This window comes from Coregonus lavaretus, assembly GCF_964263955.1.
Source record: "Coregonus lavaretus genome assembly, chromosome: 32".
NCBI lineage: Eukaryota > Metazoa > Chordata > Actinopteri > Salmoniformes > Salmonidae > Coregonus > Coregonus lavaretus.
The window spans coordinates 13656010-13677598 of record NC_140019.1 but is presented as its reverse complement, the minus strand read 5'-3'; the positions used below and the strand labels follow the sequence as shown (position 1 = coordinate 13677598).

General features: G+C 44.3%; 1 protein-coding gene across 3 annotated transcripts in view; it reads left to right on the top strand.

Annotated features, from left to right (window-relative positions):
* LOC311107359 (fibroblast growth factor 13-like) overlaps positions 1-21589 on the top strand; it is a gene marked incomplete at its 5' end in the record, with an annotated part of 174854 nt that overhangs the window by 132303 nt on the left and 20962 nt on the right. For all 3 annotated transcript variants that reach the window (XM_084149843.1, XM_084149842.1, XM_084149844.1), the window contains 2 exons: positions 2064-2174; positions 11203-11306. In XM_084149843.1, the coding sequence (XP_084005969.1) occupies positions 2064-2174; positions 11203-11306 (215 nt within the window). The remainder of the gene's footprint in view (positions 1-2063; positions 2175-11202; positions 11307-21589) is intronic.

The window sequence follows — 21589 nt, the reverse complement described above, 5'->3', positions numbered from 1 at the left end:
TAGTTTTGTGTGTATTGGGTATATGTTGTGAAATTGTTAGATATTACTGCACTGTCAGAGCTAGAAGCACAAGCATTTCGCTACACCCGCTATAACATCTGCTAAACACGTGTATGTGACAAATAAAAATTGATTTGAATTGATTTGATCAGAACTGGATACACACCATGATACTAGCCAATACCCTCTATCATCACTCCTCAGCCCCACCCTGAGGTGGGATGGGGAGTCGGGAAGGGACGAGGACAGGCAGTGTGTGGCTTACGTAACACATGTGGAGCCTCAGCGGCAGCAGAGAAGTTTCTGCTGTGGCTCAGAGTGTGTTTGTGTGTGTGCATGTGTTTGGGTGAGAGAGAAGATCCCTGAGCATGTCTCATGGTAGAAAAAGCAGCCTACTGATTTCACCTTATGGTGCCATTCCCTGTCTCCGATACATACTGTACCTTTGTGAATGTGTGTTTTGGAGGTAGCATGGGAGTTTTCAAATAAAGAAGTCTTCCAAGCATTCTCCTCTTCCAATCCCTATATATCCATTCAATGCAAACATTGAATAACATGCTCTTTATGCCTTATTATATGAACCCAGATGGCTACAGTACACAGCATCCCACTCAGATGACTTGGGAAAAATGGACTGACATTTTGGCGAAACACCCTGCTTTTGAAACGGACGTCATCCTCCTTCTGTATTGGTCTTGAAAGGTTCAGATAATAGGGAGCCAGTGGTGCAAAAAAATTGCCAAAGCATGTGTATCGGCCAGGCGGTAACCTTTGTGAGGGTAGAAGTGGCAGGATTGAAAGGTAAGGCAGGTGAAAGAGAAGATGAAAGGTGTGGTAAACCGCAGTAAAGGACACTCCTCTAGGGACAGGGACATGGATAAAGGACAGCTCTTATTGAAACATGACACAACAAAATGTCAAGATTGTATAAACATTGACACTGCCAGTTCCAGTTTTCTTAACTAATGACTTAGGTAATCCAATTGGCTAGCAGAATTTGTACTTTTTAAGAGTGTGCTCTAAGTTGTCCAGGAACATTTATTTCAATGGCATAGATGGACAGAAATTATTATCAATTACACCAGAAAAGAAAGATGTATACCCCATATCTTAAAACGTGGCATTTTTGCTAGGGAATACACAAACATCATATAGACAGTTGACATTTTAAAATATCGAGGCAGTGCTTATCCTAGATAAATATTTGCTCTTACTCTTAAGCACATATTCTCCTTTTAATCCTCTCCGGTGTAGCCACAGGCCTCTTTGGAATAAACCCAGACTTCCTTTGTAGTCTCCCTAGTCAGGAACTGTTTGCTCATACACCAGTATCCATGGCTTGAGTTTATAGATGTCAGCAGGGATGTGTTTGCACTGGTCTCTTGAGCCTTTGGAGAGCTGAGAATGTGGCTATGCTGGGTCTATTGGGAGCAGGACTGGGGGACTGGTTAGTTACTGTAGTCTATAGCTTAGCGTGCCAGGCTTCTATAGGATAGGATCTCTTGTTAAACGATACATGGCTGGTGGATGGGTAAATAAGGCTCTTGTGTGGGCACACAACTGAACTTAGATCAGCATCTTGATAACATAACTTACATCAGCATCTTGATAACAGAACATAGATCAGCATCTTGATAACAGAACATAGATCAGCATCTTGATAACAGAACTTACATCAGCATCTTGATCACAGAACATAGATCAGCATCTTGATAACAGAACATAGATCAGCATCTTGATAACAGAACTTACATCAGCGTCTTGATAACAGAACTTACATTTGCATCTTGATAACAGAACTTACATCAGCATCTTGATAACAGAACTTACATCAGCATCTTGATAACAGAACTTACATCAGCATCTTGATAACAGAACTTACACCAGCATATTGATGCAACTTCATCTTTCTCCAGGAATGAGACAAGCCTTGATGCAGAATCAGAATCTCACACTGCCCCTATCCTCCACTCCCTCTCTCCTCCCCTCCCTCTTTCCTTCCCTCCCTCCCCTCCCCTCCCTCCCCTCCCTCCCCTCCCCTCCCTCTCTCCTTCTCGCCTCAGAACCCCAGTTGAAGGGGATCGTGACGAAGCTGTACAGTCGACAGGGCTTCCACCTACAGCTGCAAGCAGATGGCACCATCGACGGGACGAAGGAGGAGGACAATGGCTACAGTAAGTCTCCTCTCCTCTGTGTATTTATTAGGGCACACCTTAGCATAACACTTTGCAACACAAACTGAGAAAACAAGCATTTCTTATTGGACAAGTTCAGGTAGTCCCTTTCTTTTTTTTCTTTTTTTGGGTGTCAAATTAATCCATCTACCTAGCCCATCTTCTCACCATTCTGTTTCTCTGTACATATAAACACTGTCAACAGGAAGTTACTGTGCATCAACACACAGTAAACAGTGTTACGACACAGTACACCATGGAGACACTTCCTGGCTGATTCACTTTCAAAGAAGAAGCACAGCTTTGATCTGTACATTCTGCATACTCTACTAAGTTGTTGCTGACATTCTTTCTAGCTCGGATCACATTTGAGCTCTCTCCACTGCTACAGATATTTACTGCGTATCTCCTCGCTTGCTCATACAGATAGACTTATTTAGTTCAGTCTATTTGTATCCCATATTATCCCTTCCTTAGATTTTCCAAAGCCTTCAAGATGTGTCTCAACTGAACAATAGAAAAGAAAGTGGTCTATGGCAATGATTTGGAGCATTAGATTGTGCTTAGGCAGACTGATAGTATAATGGCCTCAGTACAGTGGCTGATTGGCTTTTTTAATCTCTTACATACCTCCTTTAGTAACAGCAGGCTTTCTGTAATCCACACAGTATTGATAATTCACTATCATTACTCCCACTTCTCAGGATGCTATGTTTTTCTATGGACAGATTAAATTAGAGATCGATAGTTAAAAAACAGCATACATTCAACAGGCCCAAACACAATCCAATACAAGTGGATATATATAAATTAGATAGATGTACAGACTGATGGATGTTTGAGGGCTCTGCACATGAAGTCCCAGTGTTTTCTATGCAGGCTGTTAGAGATGCACTCATCCTGATTGCCACACAGTGACTATTGACAGCTGCTACCTGCTCTGTTAAACCAGGACTGTTATTGCTGGCAACTGTATTGGATGTCAAATAATTTTATGTCATTAGCTAGGTCTCCATCCAATTGGCGACAGATTTTCAAGTGAATATACTCAAATCTGCATAAAAACTATGAAATCTGCATAAAAACTATGAAATCTGCATAAAAACAATAAAATCTGCATAAAAACAATACATCCGCACAGTAAACAAGAGATGTGTTTCCATCAAATTAACTTGTTGCAGATAAATGGCTGTGTGTGATGTCGTAGTGGACATAAAAATAACTTTTGCGGTTAACCACACAACATATCATTGCATCACTCCAAGTTTACTTCGATATGATGGTTATTATATTAATATTTGCGCGTAAAGTAATTTCCACCGCCATTTCTTGCATAATTCGTTTTACAGACACAAAAAGATCCCACGTTGTCTTGCGTATTTTTTGTTGTTGTCGACATTTGGAAAGTTTACCGACAAATTTGCTGTTTCCATCAGACCTGCTGTGACATATTTTATCCGACATGTACTTTACTGGCATAGAAAGGTTGGATGGAAACTTGGTTATTATGACACTTCTCAATAAAAAGAAGATCACTAGCTATGTTTTCATTAACTTGCATAGAAAAAAATATATTTGACAATTTCCTGCTACAGTGTGTTTCCATTTAACAATCTTGTATCGATAAAAACAGCTGGACATTATGACATCACACCTAAAATATAAATCGCAAAAAACTAAAGTGTCGAATAGAAATATAGTGGTTGAAGTGTTTCCATTACCCATTTAGCCAAATTGCGCATTAATAAATTGGCGACAGCCTGTATGCCCTCCCGCCTATCTGTTTAATGTCTCAGGTAGCTCGCAAAAGCCAGCATGGATAGAATGCAAGAATTTACTAATATTTTCCATATTCTAATAATTCTCATGTGCCTGAACGTATCGTCTCGGTCTGTGCCATGGTGAAACTTGCACTCCTGTAGACCTGAAATAATTGAATGGTGAAACTTGCATCCAGCCAACCAGAAAAGCAAGGCGAAATAATTCAGCCATTCTTGAAAGTCAGGACAAGGATCCTGAAAATAAACATTATTTTTGTAGTTTAAAAATAGATTTAGAATAGTGGAGCTTTATAGTTACGTGTTGACATCACGTGCTCCATGTATCTTCAAAATTATTCGACAATCATCTTTTATTCGAAAAACACAGTTTTCATCTATTTTGGCGCAATAAAGAAAGTTTGACTAAATAAAAATTCATCCCTGTCAAATGGATAAAAAATGTTGTCAATCTTTAGAAAATGTCTCCTATATCTGCCGTTTCCATTACACATGGTGCAATGATTTTTTGGGGTGACATTGCATTTGTCGAGTAAACCTGGGTCAATGGAAACCTGTCTATTGACTGCTGTTGTTATATGAACACAGTCCTACCCTGTCCTGATAAGTGCTCTACCAGAGTTGCCTTGGCAGAGTGTTAAGTAGACTATTACCTGTCCCAGAGCGCCATGCCCTCCCAGCGTTGGCGCGACTCGGAGGTGCCCGCTCGGCACCCGTGCCTCAGATGGCGCCATGTGGTTTGTCATCAAGGCACTAATGTCATACCTGCCGCTGCCTGCATCACCATCACCCTGACGCTAAATTACTGTGGCATTCTGGGAGACTGTAAATTAGCCCCGACTATATTCAATTAGTCACTTAAACCAGATGACACTTCTATCACACAAATTGACAACCCTTCTGTGCAGCCTGCGTGTCAGCCGCGGCAATAAATGACTCGGTAATCATCTGGTTTTACTATGTTGCCTTCTCTAGAGGAGAGCGGGAGGAGGGATGAAGGAGATATGAATAAAATAGAAGGGAGGTAGCGTACTTAGAGAAGAGAGTCCGAACACAACATACTCACAGAAGGCACAACACATAACCACTCCCTTTTCTCGTAGTGCTGGTTAGATAGATGCATTAACAGTTACCTATTGAGATAAGTTATGTAACAATTGGCATGCTTTTCCCAACCAAAACATTTCCATTTGGAAGAAAAACATTATACAGCCTGGTTGAATAAGAAGGGGAGAAATGTGAAGCTGTTTGCACCCGTCCAAAAATAGAGTTGTTAGGCGCTGGGTGCTCTTGTCTCCATGGTGATGGCAGTACAGTGGTGTTGGCGCTACTGGTGTCTTGTGATGGTGGGGAGGACCTACTCAAATACAAGCTCACACACGCACACACACACACACACACAGACACACACACACACACACACACACACACACACACACACACACACACACACAAGCCTTCTAACATTGCTGCGGTAGCACTCTCATGAATATACAGCAGTGTTTGTTGATGTTTACCAAATTCAGAGCAGTCCAATTTTTGCTCTAGCTGAGCAGGCCGTTTTTGAGCCATGAAATTAGTTGACCTATCAAAATAATATTACTAATCAGGCAGCCCTCATTAGAGGCAAATGAATATCAAGTGTTGAATCAACAAATCCTTCCTACATTAAAACAATGTTTTTATACATTGTAGCACAGTTTTTGGTTGTTTATGATCTGAAAGATTATGCTAAATACTGTCCATGCATACTAATTTGTTTCCAAAGAAGGAACACTGATTAAAGACATTCTTAAAGGGGATTCACCCACCCCTTTCTCCTCACTGTCACAACAATGAGTTAAAGAGACAGACCCTAATGTTGTATAATAACAGCCAAAGAACACTGCTCAATCAATCGGGTTATACCCTTCAGCCAAGATTCACACACATTGATCTAATTGGCTAATCAATGGCCAGGGGTTGGGAGGCGAAGCGTTTGTCGTCGGGTAGATTTGAATCTGTTTGTCCCTTTCTCTGTATGTTGAGACCTGAACAGTAATGTTAATGCTGATGATCTGAGCTCTGCTCGTTAAGCCTGGGTGCAGCAGCACTGCTTTGTTCCTTCCTAATCATCTCCTATGGAGAATGGTTCTCAGACATTTTACATTTACATTTTAGTCATTTAGCAGACGCTCTTATCCAGAGCGACTTACAGTTAGTGAGTGCATACATTATTTTTTTTCATACTGGCCCCCTGTGGGAATCGAACCCACAACCCTGGCGTTGCAAACGCCATGCTCTACATCCCTGCCAGCCATTCCCTCCCCTACCCTGGACGACGCTGGGCCAATTGTGCGCCGCCCCATGGGTCTCCCGGTCGCGGCCGGCTACGACAGAGCCTGGATTCGAACCAGGATCTCTAGTGGCACAGCTAGCACTGCGATGCAGTGCCTTAGACCACTGTGCCACTCGGGATTTCCGACATGCAGTACAGAAACAGAAACAGTGGGTTTGAAGTAGAACAATACAATAAAATGTAGTCACGTGTAGAAAGTAGTTAGTCTCTTATGAGGACTAAGCATGTCTCTTTCTCTTATGTTCATGTTGACAGTAGTCACAACCCACTGACTTAGAAACATGTACTTTATGCTCAGGTTAGTGTGTTATTGTAAACCTAAAGGTCAGTGGGAATCTGAAAGTTTGTCACTGTATCAGCCACTGCCGACCATTGACAGAGCAAAAAGAGTCATAGTGATGGTCATGTCCGTCAGTGGTTACGATGAGACAGAGAACAGGCTAGAGGTCATGATGAGGTAATGAGTCGTGAGTCTGTGCGTGTGTGTGTGCGTGCGTGTTTATTTGTATGTGTGTGTGTCTGGTGTGTGTGTGTGGTGCGGGAGCCTCAGCCCTGGCCCGGTCTCTCCTCCAGCACCTCAGGTGTTTTGTGAGGTAGAAGTAATTGAGTTTCCCCAGGGGCCGATTGTCTGGTAATCCCCCTGAAATGAAGTTTACCGCAGCTGTGTCTGTGTCGTGGGTACGGGTCTCAACACGCAGCGAAGAGAGAGAAAAGGAGAGAGAGGAGAGAGAGACACACATTAAGTGGATAGATTCATGTAGTCAGATGAGCAGCAGCAGAAATAGATCAAGAGTGAAGGAGATAAATAGAGAGAGAGAGAGAGAGGCGGAGAGAAATGGGGAGAGAGAGATGGGGACTGGAAGAGGGAGAGAGGGAGTATTATTAAGTGGAGGGATCCCCTCGTGCTACAGGGAGATGAGCTGTAGCGGGAATGGGGTCACCTATACCATGATCAATGTTCCCTCAAAAACAATTAGGCACTGAGCAAATTTCAGGTCTGCTGAGTGCAAACTTGAACGTTGTGAAAATTCTGTGCAACTTCCAGAGCGCTTTTTCTGTGAACGCTGAACACCCACTTTAAGTTACAGTTTTAACAGTGGCCAAGTAGGCTACTGTGGCTATTTGATCATAATGTAGGCCTACCAGAGTGGCCTACCATCAAAAACAATGGAGAAAATTCATCCCATAACATCTTAACATGGAAATAGTTGTTCTATCATTCAGTCTACAGTGGCAGCAAATGTGTGGTGCTCAATGTAGGCCTACATTCCATGGGACTTGACATTAACCTGTTTATCCAATTGTCCTTCAGACAAGAAGGTGACTGAAAATGTTGTTGTGTTGTTTGATGCAAGAAACCACTTTACAAAATAAAATGCATTATTATTCCCATACCATTATTACAGAGAATCAGACAAATCTGCCTATTGGCTACTTAGCTTATTCAAGCCTGTCTCAAAATACAACACTGTCCTTTTAAGACAAAAAAAGCTCTTTAACTGACTTGCTTTTCAAAGATGTCTAGAAATGTACACGTTTTGTGCTCTTGTAGGAAGCAATCACTCCCCTATTGCTGACTACAAATTATCTATAACTGAGCTAATAACTCACTAACTAGCAAAGGATATGAACAAAATGTGCACACATGGCTACATGCAGCTCTTGCTTCGATCTCAAAACAAGCCCATTATTAACACCACAGCTGTAAACACAGTCCAGTTCAAAGTAAATGGCACAGATCCATATATGGCAATGGTCTATTTCCATATAGGCCTACTGCAGCTCTGATCGGTAATGCCGCACCTGTCTGTGTAGAGTACAGGCTGAGTCATGCACAATAGAATCCTACTCCGATGTGTTCTGCCTACAACAAAATCTCTTGCATAGTTTGTTTTGTTTTGGTATGTTGCATTGAAAGGGGCTAATATTGCGTTGATTCGATCACAATTGCCACAGTAAAGGGAAACATTGATAGTGTTATCTAACTAACAGGGAAAACTCTAGAAAGTTGAGTGAAGTTCAATCTCGTGCTTCTCTCAGTGGGCTGATATTTCTTCTGAGCTCTGTGCCGCAGTCCCAGGGGGGCAGCACGGCAGTCTCGGGCTACTGCGCACCTGCGCACGCGAGCAGCTTAGAGGGAACATTGACTATGATGGAAATGGAATCCTGTCTATGCCCCTACTGATACTTTCAACAAAAAAAACACTTTAGCTACATCAACTAAACTAACATACATACACAATCCACAAAGTACTTCCTACCACACTTATGTAAGTGTAGGCCCACCTACCTGAAAGCCAGTTACACCACACAGAGCCTCTGAAAATAGCAGTAAGTAACATAGTTAGCTGATCCCAGATCAGTTATCTCTGTGTAGAAGGCAGAAGATGTGGCTCAGGGTGGAGGGCTCTGGTGGGACTGGGATTAGCCCAGGTCTGCTGGGGCTCCGGAAGGCAGGGAGGGAAGCTGGCAGGGCCTTGATGTGGCATTAATGGAGGATGAAGGGAAGAGAGGAAGGTGGAGAAATAAAGGGAGGAGAGGAGAGATGACGGGAGGAGAGGCGATATGGAGGAAATAGAGGAGGAGAGATCAAGGTGTATTCATGGCATCATCCTAAAGGACCACCTCTACAGTGTTTATGTCACGCGGTGGAAAACTAACCAGGTTCTTAGGATCTGGGTTGAGCAGGCAGTGTGAAATAGAGGCAGACATAGGAACAGTTTTCAAACAAGGCATTACTTTCTCCATAAAACATTTCAAATGAGTTTATAACATCAATCCATATTCGTTGTCAAGTTATCCATACTTTGCTTTCACTTCTCAGTTCTTCTATTTTCATTATTTGACTTTAAAAACCATGCTAATTAAAATCACAGAACAAACATGCAAACCAAACAAAATAAAACAAAAGGGTATAGGAAGCAACACAATCCAGCAGGCAGGCATCCATATTATTTTCTCAGAACTTAGTCACAACAGCACAACTCCGTTAACATTGTGCTCTCACCAAACGTGTCAGCTACAAGCTCTCTGCAAAAGGATCCACCATACTGCATAACTTCCTGTGGGCGGCCACCTAGAACACAAAAAGAGGGGGGTTTAAAGAGCCACTGAACACGCCGATTGACACGTGTGTTTTTCTGTTGCTTATTAGAAAAATGTGATTTCAGTCTTGGAGGTGTGTTTCCTGACCGATTCCGCGTTTGGTTAATGATGTTTGTCCCCCGTGTGACACTGTAGTCGAGGAAGCCTATTTCACTTCCTCAAAATCCCCAGAATGAATCTAAGATAACTCAATAAATCTTTAATGAATTTGGAAATTTTTGCCGATTATGTTTTAGTTGTGCAATTTTACATCTAACTAAGGTGTTTGGTGCAGTATTTCTCAAGTACATATTTTTGAAATTCCATTTTGCATTGATTAGAGATCTCCGACTTCACGTTGCTACTCATGGAGCTTCTGACTGTAGTGCCAACAATAATAAGCTACTCGTGTGAAACCTGTGTAGGCTATACGGTCTTTTTCTGAGGCGCACGTAATAAAAAATGAATATTCTCGCAAGTATTTGAATACTAACGTCCTTTCGGATATTCCAAAATTTGAAAAACCGTTCCCATCCCTAGTGTAAATCCCCTCACACAGAGATGTGCCCGACCCTGCGCTCTGTTACTAGAGGGCATGGATGTGGCAGCATGGCAGCACTGTGCACAATTAATGCCAGGCAGGACAGAAGAGGACTGGGCAGGACACAGCAGCAAAGCTACTGTTTGGCCCTGATGTTGCCTGCCGTAAGTCTGAGAAAACAGTTACAATATGGCTTAACAGCAATAGCTACAATAACAGCTTCACTTTGAGAAAAAGAGCACAAACCAACCATCGTCCCTGTTAGCCTTTTTTCAGCGAGGGTGAGAGTTTATATATATTTTTTAAAGCATTATGTAACCTTTTTAAGACTACATCTTTTGCCTCTCTCCAACACTGCTCACGCTATGAAAACTTCCTCTCTCTTCCGGAATTCTAGTGTAGTCCTCTGTGGTGGCGGGCTGCCTCTCTATCCCTTGGCATACGAATGCAGTGTGGCCAGGGGAGATTGTCAGGTTCCTGGCTAGCACGGTGACAGTAGGACAAAGGTGTGAGCGGGTTTGGCATAAGAGGGCAGAGCCAGGCTGAGGGAGGTCTCTCTTTAGCCTGCTAAGCTAAGCACTACTGTAGCTAACTCCATTGAGTAGACTGGGGTAGAGTGAATGGATATGGTTGGCAGGAATAGTGGGGGCAGGAGTCTTAGCTTTATGTTGTTTTCTACTTGGATTAGGTCCGCTCCTATGATGGCGACACTGTGCTACCTGCTGCAGTTTACAACATAGTCATATATTTAGATGGAATACTGAGACTGAGACATGGTTTCACTAAATACTATTTATTGGTGGATAAAGCATGTGCCTACCATATTCTTCACAAGTTATTAGACTTTTTCCCTCTATTTGTTGACAGGATTGTGAGTAACTCTCTCTTTTTCCCAGTAGGTCCCCCAGGTCCTCTGGTACTGGCCTTTTAACTATCCCAAAGCCTAGGACCAAGAGGCATGGAGAGGCAGCATTTAGTTATTATGCCCCCAGCCTCTGGAATAGCCTGCCAGAGAACCTGAGGGGGGCCGAAACTGTGGACATATTAAAAAGAGATCTTAAAACACACATTTTTAGCTTTGCTTTTCCTTATGCTTTTTTATTCTTTCATTTTTTTAAGTGTTATTCATTCGTTTTTTTATCCTTTTGTGTTTGTTGTGAAGTAAATATTTCAGTAATTTTTTTCATTGTTTTTTATTTTTATTTTTATTTTTTATATATATTTTTTTATATTAGCATTCCATGTCTGAAATGTGCTGTATAAATAAAGCTTGATTCTCCTCCCCAGCCATATTCAACCTCATTCCAGTGGGGCTTCGAGTGGTGGCGATCCAGGGAGTTCAGACCAAGCTCTACCTGGCCATGAACAGCGAGGGCTTCCTGTACACATCAGTAAGTCTCTCAAACACACACAGAGCACAGAAGTGCTAACCTCTCCTGCTCTCCCTGGTATAACACAGGGCTCCATATGGTCAGCTTGCAACAAATGTATCAACCCCTTTCCTAACCTCACAATCATTAAGAACTACCTCCAAGAAATATTGGTTCCTTCATTTCTCCCTGCTACTTTCTGGCACAAACCCATTTGCAGTGCATAGTCAATGCTACATCATCACAGTGCATGCAGAATACTGAGCTCCCACCGTAATGACATGTTTCCAAACAGGTGTCCCCAGTTGTTTACCATCTGTGCCCCAGCCATGCCTCTCTCACCAGGTGGCTAGAGTGGGTGTGCAAGCAGGGGGCCCAGCTGGCAGCATGATTTCTTGTGGCGGAGGTGATGAATGTGTGTGTGCCTACTTATGTGAGTGTGTTTGTGTAGGTTTATAGGCATACAGATGATGTGTGTGCACTGGTAATGATGAGGGCATAAGAGGAGTAGAGTGTGTTTGTTATGTTTATGTGTGTGTGTGTGTGTGTGTGTGTGTGTGTGTGTGTGTGTGTGTGTGTGTGTGTGTGTGTGTGTGTGTGTGTGTGTGTTTGTTTATGTGTGTGCGTTGGGGTGCTTATGTCACCAGAGTACCCCCCTCCCTTCGGCTGACCTTCCGGACCGGCTGTATGGAGCTGAAATGCCGGGTTACTATGGTGACATGAACAGCTGGAAGGAACAGATGCAGTATGTGGGCTGCATGAAGCCATGGCACACTCCATCCATCCTGTAGAGAGAGAGAGTCTATGTCATGGAAAGAGCAGGTGTTCTTAATGTTTTGTGCACTCAGTGTAGACTGACCAGGTGAATGCAGGTGAAAGCTATGATCCTTTATTGATGTCACTTGTTAAACCCACTTCAATCAGTGTAGATGAAGGGGAGGAGACAGGTTAAAGGAGGATTTTGTAAGCCTGGAGATAATTGAGACATGGATTGTGTGTGTGGCATTCAGAGGGTGAATCGGCAAGACAAAATATTTGAGTGCCTTTGAACGGGGTATGGTAGTAGGTGCCAGGCGCACCGGTTAGACTGTGTCAAGAACTGCAACGCTGCTGGGGTTTTTCACACTCAACAGTTTCCCATGTGTATCAAGAAAGGTCCAACTCCCAAAGGACATCCAGCCAACTTGAAACAACCTTGTAGAGTCCATGCCCAGACAAATTGAGGCTGTTCTGAGGGCGAAAGGGGTGCAACTCAATACTCAGTGTTCAAAACATGAAAACTCTCCAAATAGTAGATTTCATTTGATCAACTACAACTTTAGAATCCATTCTCAATGGTCCAGGGTTTCTTGGCCATAAACAGCCCTTGGCAGGGATTCAATCCGATCGCGCATTAACACCAATTCACCATTTAAAGTTAATATCCGATTCAGCCTACAAATGCAGCATTTACCGTGAATGCGGTCTTCGTGAACGTGGGAACATTGCCTTTAAAAGCTGCGTTGTCCACAAATCACGATGCGATTGAATCCTGGCCCTTGTCTCACTAAGCCTGATCTGACTGTAGTCATGGGCCATAGTACAGTAGAAGGAACCTTAAAGCCTGAGTGTAATTACTAATTACATCCCAATGAATATTATCACAGAGTAGAAACATATCCACTGGGATCGACAAAGCTGAGTAGGCCTGAGGCGAAAAACAGAGAAATAATACAAATAAAACTCCCCCCTACACCTTCCCTCCTTCCCCTGTAATTAAAACATATGCACTGAGCTGCTGCTTTAATATAATTTAATTTAATAAAGATGGATCTTGCCTGGACTCCACAGGCTGTGTGTGTGTGTGTGTGTGTGTGTGTGTGTGTGTGTGTGTGTGTGTGTGTGTGTGTGTGTGTGTGTGCGTGTGTGTGTGAGAGATATTTATCTCACCTGTGGTGGTGAATCATAGAATAAGCTAAAGCGCTCCCCTCAGGTGAATGTCTGTGTTGTTGTGTGGTTGTACTCTGATCCTCTGCTTCTCTGCTCCCCTGTTCCTCTGCTCCCCTGCTCCCCTGCTCCTCTGCTCCCCTGCTCCCCTGCTCCCCTGCTCCTCTGATCCTCTGCTCCTCTGCTCCCCTGCTCCTCTGCTCCCCAGCTCCTCTGATCCTCTGCTCCTCTGCTCCCCTGCTCCTCTGCTCCCCAGCTCCTCTGATCCTCTGATCCTCTGCTCCCCTGCTCCTCTGATCCTCTGATCCTCTGCTCCCCTGCTCCTCTGATCCTCTGCTCCCCTGCTCCTCTGCTCCCCTGCTCCTCTGATCCTCTGCTCCCCTGCTCCCCTGCTCCCCAGCTCCTCTGATCATCTGATCCTCTGCTCCTCTGATCCTCTGCTCCCCTGCTCCTCTGCTCCCCTGCTCCCCTGCTCCTCTGCTCCTCTGATCCTCTACTCCTCTGCTCCCCTACTCCCCTGCTCCTCTGCTCCCCTGCTCCTCTGATCCTCTGCTCCCCTGCTCCCCTGCTCCCCTGCTCTCCTGCTCCTCTGCTCCTCTGCTCCTCTGCTCCCCTGCTCCTCTGCTCCTCTACTCCTCTGCTCCTCTGCTCCTCTACTCCTCTACTCCTCTGCTCCTCTGCTCCTCTGCTCCCCTGCTCCTCTTATCCTCTGCTTCTCTACTCCTCTGCTCCTCTGCTCCTCTGCTCCCCTGCTCCTCTGCTCCTCTACTCCTCTGCTCCCCTGCTCCCCTGCTCCTCTGCTCCTCTGCTCCCCTGCTCCTCTACTCCTCTGCTCCCCTGCTCCCCTGATCCTCTGCTCCTCTACTCCTCTGCTCCTCTGCTCCCCTGCTCCCCTGCTCCCCTGCTCCTCTACTCCTCTGCTCCTCTGCTCCTCTGATCCTCTGCTCCTCTGCTCCCCTACTCCTCTGCTCCCCTGCTCCCCTGCTCCTCTACTCCTCTGCTCCTCTGCTCCCCTGCTCCTCTGCTCCTCTACTCCTCTGCTCCTCTGCTCCCCTGCTCCCCTGCTCTCCTGCTCCTCTGCTCCTCTGCTCCTCTGCTCCCCTGCTCCTCTGCTCCTCTACTCCTCTGCTCCTCTGCTCCTCTACTCCTCTGCTCCTCTGCTCCTCTGCTCCCCTGCTCCTCTTATCCTCTGCTTCTCTACTCCTCTGCTCCTCTGCTCCTCTGCTCCCCTGCTCCTCTGCTCCTCTACTCCTCTGCTCCCCTGCTCCCCTGCTCCTCTGCTCCTCTGCTCCCCTGCTCCTCTACTCCTCTGCTCCTCTGCTCCCCTGCTCCCCTGATCCTCTGCTCCTCTGCTCCTCTACTCCTCTGCTCCTCTGCTCCCCTGCTCCCCTGCTCCCCTGCTCCTCTACTCCTCTGCTCCTCTGCTCCTCTGATCCTCTGCTCCTCTGCTCCTCTGCTCCTCTGCTCCCCTACTCCTCTGCTCCCCTGCTCCCCTGCTCCTCTACTCCTCTGCTCCTCTGCTCCCCTGCTCCTCTGCTCCTCTACTCCTCTGCTCCTCTGCTCCCCTGCTCCTCTGCTCCCCTGCTCCCCTGCTCCTCTGCTCCCCTGCTCCTCTGATCCTCTGCTCCTCTGCTCCTCTCATTCATTACCACATAAAAATAGTTTTTAAAAACAAACTTCAAGGTTATATTAATTTGCTCTAATTTCTTTGATGGTTTGTTGAGATTGTATTCATATGTGTGTTTATCTTTGATCCCAACCTGTAGTAATGTCAAAAGCAGTGATTACTTACCATGATAACAAAATATAGCCTACTGTATTTTAGGTAATCTTTATTTAGCACACTGCTGGTGCTTATAGTCTTGAATTTCGCATACACACTTATACAGCCACCTACGGACTGAGAATGCGCAACCCTCTGGCAGCAACATAGCTTTTAGCCTTGGAAATTGGATGATAGTGGTTGTGGAGTCACGACCACCTTCTGGAGACACTTGAAACCCTACCTCTTTAAGGAATACCTGGAATAGTCTAACAGTAATCCTTCTACACCCCCCCCCCCCCCCCTACCCAGGCCCGATTCCTTCGGCCCGAAACCCAAAATCAGAAATATCTTCCTCCGTTAGTAAATCCATTAGCTGCTCCTCTCTGTCTGTCACTCGCTCCCTACGTGCAGCTCGCTCTGCACGCACGCTGCTCATTGGGGCTCTGAGTCTGTGAGTAATCATAGCAACGGCTCCGCTTGGGCTGCTGAGAGAGCAGTTACCTGTTAGCTACTTTTCGTTACTCTAAACTCCGACAAGGAACATTATTATGTTCTGTGAAATAATCTATCCTGTCTTATATTTGACGAGGTTGAAGCACTTCTGACACCATGTTATGATCTTAGTCAGATATGACTGTACTGCGCAGCAGAGCACATGCAAATCGGTCAGCTTAAAAATGTTAGTGATCAGTTTAGTGATACCCAGGCCATGCCCGTACCCTAGTTATTGATGAAAACCCAGCCCTAACCCAGCCCTTACCCAATGTATAATGTCGGGGCCCATCGGGCTCGGGTCAGGTAGCAGAGCTCTAGCTGTTGTGAGTGTGTGAAAGTGTGTTTGAATACCTTCTATGCATTTTTTTTATTACATATATCGAAAGATTGGGACTACAAGGTTCTATCTACTCTTTTGTCAAAATGTAGTTGTTGACATAACCTTGTTCTGTTCAATGTTCTCTACCTTTATACAGCGGGTGGGTCTAACCCTGAATGCTGATTGGTTAAAACCGTGTCTATTCCACAAGTTACCACCGGCTAAATCTATGACGTTAAAATGCCTATTTACTCTGTTCCATCTGACTGCGCAATCCAATGTGTCATCAGCCCAGCCAAGCAGTTTATAAACTTGATGCTATAAAAAGCATCTATAAATTATCTCACATTTCTTTTAGACTAACAACAGCGGAGATTTGTATAAACCTTGCTGTCTGCCTCTCCGACATTTGCAACATTGTTTTAATATTCAAATTAGATCTCCAGCTGTGCCATAGTAATGAACGTGTCGGGACGAGACAGGCCGGCAGACAGTGTTTCTCAGCCAGTCTAAATCATGAATCAACTGGCATCATTTTTATGGATATATACAAAGAAATGTCAATTGAAAAAAGGTCAAACAAAATAAAGTGCAACCAGTTTGCATTCTTTCCAGCTTCAGTTTGAAGTGATTGTGTTAGCTGTGTTGTTGGCTAGTTCCTATGAACAACAGTGTCCTGACGAGTGAGTAAATGTTCTATGCCAGGCGAAATCACGCCTCATTAGCTCAATGTTATGGATGTATCCAAATAAATGTCACTAGAAAACAACTTAAACAAATGCAGCTACTTTGCTGTTATTCTGGCTGCACTTTTTACATTTACGTCATTTAGCAGACGCTCTTATCCAGAGCGACTTACAGGAGCAATTAGGGTTAAGTGCCTTGCTCAAGGGCACATCGACAGATTTTTCACCTAGTCAGCTCGGGGATTAGAACCAGCAACCTTGCGGTTACTGGCACTACGCTCTTAACCACTAAGCTACCTGACGTGACTGTAAGTTAGCCGTAGTTGGCTAGCTAGCAAGCAAGGGATAAGAACGTTGCCAGCCAGTATGGCTATGGAACATTTAGAACGAACGACTGGATCGTGTCCATAGATACAGAACTAAAAGACTGAATGACTGGGTCACGTCTCTGGCAACCGAACCGATAGAACGAACGACCAACCGGCTTAGGTAGCAACCCTAGATTTGTGTTGGGACTATATCTTGTGGAAGGATGAAATAGTATGAATAAATTCATAAAAATAACATTTTTAATGAAAATATGTCAGTTATTTGAATATGTTGGTAACCCGTTGTATAAAAGTTATAATGCCCTCGAAGCCGGTGTTTGGAGGATATATTGGCAACACCCGTGCCAATATATCCTCCAAACACTAGCTTCTCTGGCATTATCATTTAAATATAGTACTCTAAATACCCCAATTAATGTTAAGTTCAAACGAATACAAGATAAAAATTGCTGAGACCAATGAAGGTTCGGAACTTTAAAGCCAATTATCTCAGAATCATCTTTTTGCAGATAAAATCTTATAGTCCCAAACTCTCAATATGTCTAATATGTGTTTGCTTTTGTCATGTGCTTGTCCATGTTCTGTCCACGTGAGAGAGAGAATGAGTGAAAAGAAGGAGTGAGAGGAAGAGTGTGTGGGTGAGCCAGAATGCACCAGTGAAATGTATTCATCCAGCAGAGGCACAGTGTGGGAATAGAGGGAATCAATTAAACATGTATTATCTTCCATCCTCTCTGCTCTCCTCCCCGCCCCTTTCTAGTTATTTTTCATTCTGCTTCATATGTACTATTCATATGATATATGTACATATGTACTACTATGTACTATTCAGCTCCTCACAGTTTGTCACAACTGTCTTCTCCCCTTTGCTGAAAAATACAGATATCATAAAACATGCTTTTCATGTTGTCGAAGGGAAAATATCTCCAGTAAGATGTGGTGAATGGTTTTGCATTGTTTGTAGATATTCTGTATGGTATGTTTCATAATCAGGTAGGCTATTGACAATTAGCTACACTGATTGTACAAAACATTAGGATCACCTTCCTGATTTGAGTTGCATCTCCTTTTGCCATCAGAACAGCCTCAATTCGTCAGGTCATGGACTCTACAAGGTGTCGAAAGCATTCCACAACGATGCTGGCCCATGTTGACTCCAATGCTTCCCACAGTTGTGTCAAGTTGGCCAACAGCGTTGCAGTTCTTGACACACTCAAACCGGTGCACCTGGCACCTACTACTATACCCTGTTCAAAGGCGCTTAAATATTTTGTCTTGCCCATTCACCCTCTGAATGGCACACACACACAGTCCATGTCTCAATTGTCTCAAGGCTTAACAATCCTTCTTTAACCTGTCTCCTCCCCTTCATTTACACTGATTGAAGTGGATTTAACAAATGACATCAATGAGGGATCATAGCTTTCACCTGGATTCACCTGGTCAGTCTATTGTCATGGAAAGAGCATAATGTTCATAATGTTTTGTACACTCAGAGTATATTACTGTAGATTTCCTTGATTCCTTAATAGTGTGTCCCTGTGATACATGGTGATCATTGGAGTGTTCATTTGGAGATCACTGTCCTCTTTAAAAGGACGAGCTAACTAGTCTAAATAATTTCTGTGGTGTTATTCCAGAGGTGCCTTTGAAGTTTGGTCATTCATTTTCCTGTGTGTGACTGGGGCTCCAGTCTTGTCTGAAGGGCCATGGAGGTTCTTTCTCCTTCAAAGCGAAGTTGGCAGGAAGATCCCTACTTGTAGCAGACGGGGAAACTAGGGGATATGGAGACACTAAGACATATGAAAGGAATGGAATTTGAGTTTTGGTTTCAGAATTAGCTTAATTTTGCAGATCTTACATAATATACGGAGAGTTTCTGAAAATAATTTGGTTATACTGACAAAAATGAAAGAATGAAGGTGTTATACTGTTAATACTCTTCTTCTGTCCCTGTGGGTATGCCTGCGTGTGTATGTTTGAGCATGTTAATGTTTGCATGGTGGTAAGCAGCCATGAGATATGCAGTTGGCTCCCACCCCTGTTTTTCCACCCATAAGCACACTACCTCTGCAAAATAGCCTTCCCTATCACAGGGATCCTCTCATTAACCAGCCACAGTGGGTGTGTGTGTGTGTGTGTGTGTGTGTGTGTGTGTGTGTGTGTGTGTGTGTGTGTGTGTGTGTGTGTGTGTGTGTGTGTGTGTGTGTGTGTGTGTGTGTGTGTGTGTGTGTGTGTGTGTGTGTGTGTTTGCATTTTGTATTTGCAGTGGTCTTTTCCACCAGCTTAGATCCTCCAAATCTATTCTGAACGAATGAACATTGTAAATGTTCTTTTTATCTGGGGATAGAGAGAAAGGTGTTTTTTAATCCACTGCCACTAAAAGACTGGGGCCATTGAAAAGGGAAGGAATTTAGACGGATTTGTTTGGGAGAGTGGATAGTGAGAGGCGGTGGCGCCATTAGCTTTGTGAGTCTCCCAGGTTTGACACTGCTCTAAAGACACCAGCACACGGCTCAGCCTTGATTCTATTGGCATAATTGGTGTCATTTCAATTAGTAGGATATGGGCACTGGGTTCACATACAGAACTGGCACCATCGATTTGTGCTCGGTTGTGAAGAATGGCGCCAATATTCTTACGGGAAAGATCAGATCCCTTATGGTAGTATTTCTCATTCCGCCAGCTTGCGGCGGGCAACATTATTGGGTTTTAATTACTACCGTACATTCATTTGATTGCAATTTCAGAGTAAATGGTCATTGATTGTGTTTTCTTTCATGGCACAGATACAGCAAGGCATTGAATATGCATGACCCTCTATAAGACTCATAGGGCTGTGATTTTGTAGTTCTAGTGCTACAGATGTAGGATATTAATTTGATCACCCTGTTGCAGGAGAACTTTCCTGCAATGTAGAAACTTAAAAACTTATATTGCATTTGAGGTTTAATGAAGTTTGTAATTTCCACTTTGACATTTCAGACTTGATTTTCCCTTTCGAAAAATGTATAAACCCCTACAAAAATGCCCATGAATTATAATCCACATAATAATTCACATTTCCTGTTGCTGCAAGATTATTGTCCTGCCGTAGCAAACTGTCTCAAATTAAGATCCTACATCTGTATTGATTTATGCCTATGTCATTGTGTGTGTCAAATTAAGATCCTACATCTGTATTGATTTATCAAATCAAATCAAATCAAATTTTATTTGCCACATGCGCCGAATACAACAGGTGTAGACATTACTGTGAAATGCATACTTACAGCCCTTAACCAACAATGCATTTATTTCTTAATAAAAAAGTAAAATAAAACAACAACAACAAAAAAAGTGTTAAGAAAAAAAGAGCAGAAGTCAAATAAAATAACAGTAGGGAGGCTATATACAGGGGGGTACCGGTGCAGAGTCAATGTGCGGGGGCACCGGCTAGTTGAGGTAGTTGAGGTAATATGTACATGTGGGTAGAGTTAAAGTGACTATGCATAAATAATTAACAGAGTAGCAGCATCCTAAAAAGATGGGGTGAGGTTGCAAATAGTCTGGGTAGCCATGATTAGCTGTTCAGGAGTCTTACATTTACATTACATTTTAGTCATTTAGCAGACGCTCTTATCCAGAGCGACTTACAGTTAGTGAAAACATTATTATTTTTTTATACTGGCCCCCCATGGGAATCGAACCCACAACCCTGGCGTTGCAAACGCCATGCTCTATCAACTGAGCTACATCCCTGCCGGCCATACCCTCCCCTACCCTGGACGACTTGTGCACCGCCCATGAGTCTCCCGGTCGCGGCCAGCTGCGACAGAGCCTGGATTCGAACCAGGATCTCTAGTGGCACAGTTAGCACTGCGATGCAGTGCCTTAGACCACTGCGCCACTCAGGAGCACAGTCTTTCTCCCACACACTTCACACTGAATGGACGTCTGGTTTCCTAAACGGCCTGCCTGTGCATCAGCTTTCCTGTCCAACACATGCCGAGTGGAATCATCCTCAGTAAACTCACTCCACATGGCCACTCTCCATGGAATGCCATAACCAGTCTGTGCCACCTGAAAAAAGGCATACTTCTTAAGACAGAACAGTGCACTGCTGGGAGGCCAGGCATGAGCAGTCGTAAAATCCTCCTCCTCGGATAGTGGACGAGCGTTTGATGGTTGTGTAGTGTTTGTATCAAATGGACTCCTTGCGTGTGTCACGCAGTGCTGTTTAGCCACAGGCCACAATAGGAGATAAAAGCTGTGAGCTCATGCTCCAGATGGGGCTAACGGCTTGGGGGTAGAAGCTGTTGAGAAGCCTTTTGGACCTAGACTTGGCGCTCCGGTACCGCTTGCCGTGCGGTAGCAGAGAGAACAGTCTATGACTAGGGTGGCTGGAGTCTTTGACAATTTTGAGGGCCTTCCTCTGACACCGCCTGGTATAGAGGTCCTGGATGGCAGGAAGCTTGGCTCCAGTGATGTACTAGGCCGTACACACTACCCTCTGTAGTGCCTTGCGGTTGGAGGCTGAGCAGTTGCCATACCAGGCGGTGATGTACCCAGTCAGGATGCTCTCGATGGTGCAGCTGTATAACTTTTTGAGGATCTGAGGACCCATGCCAAATCTTTTCAGTCTCCTGAGGGGGAATAGGCTTTGTCGTGCCCTCTTCACGACTGTCTTGGTGTGTTTGGACCATGATAGTTTGTTGGTGATGTGGACACCAAGGAACTTGAAGCTCTCAACCTGTTCCACTACAGCCCCGTCGATGAGAATGGGGGCGTGCTCAGTCCTCTTT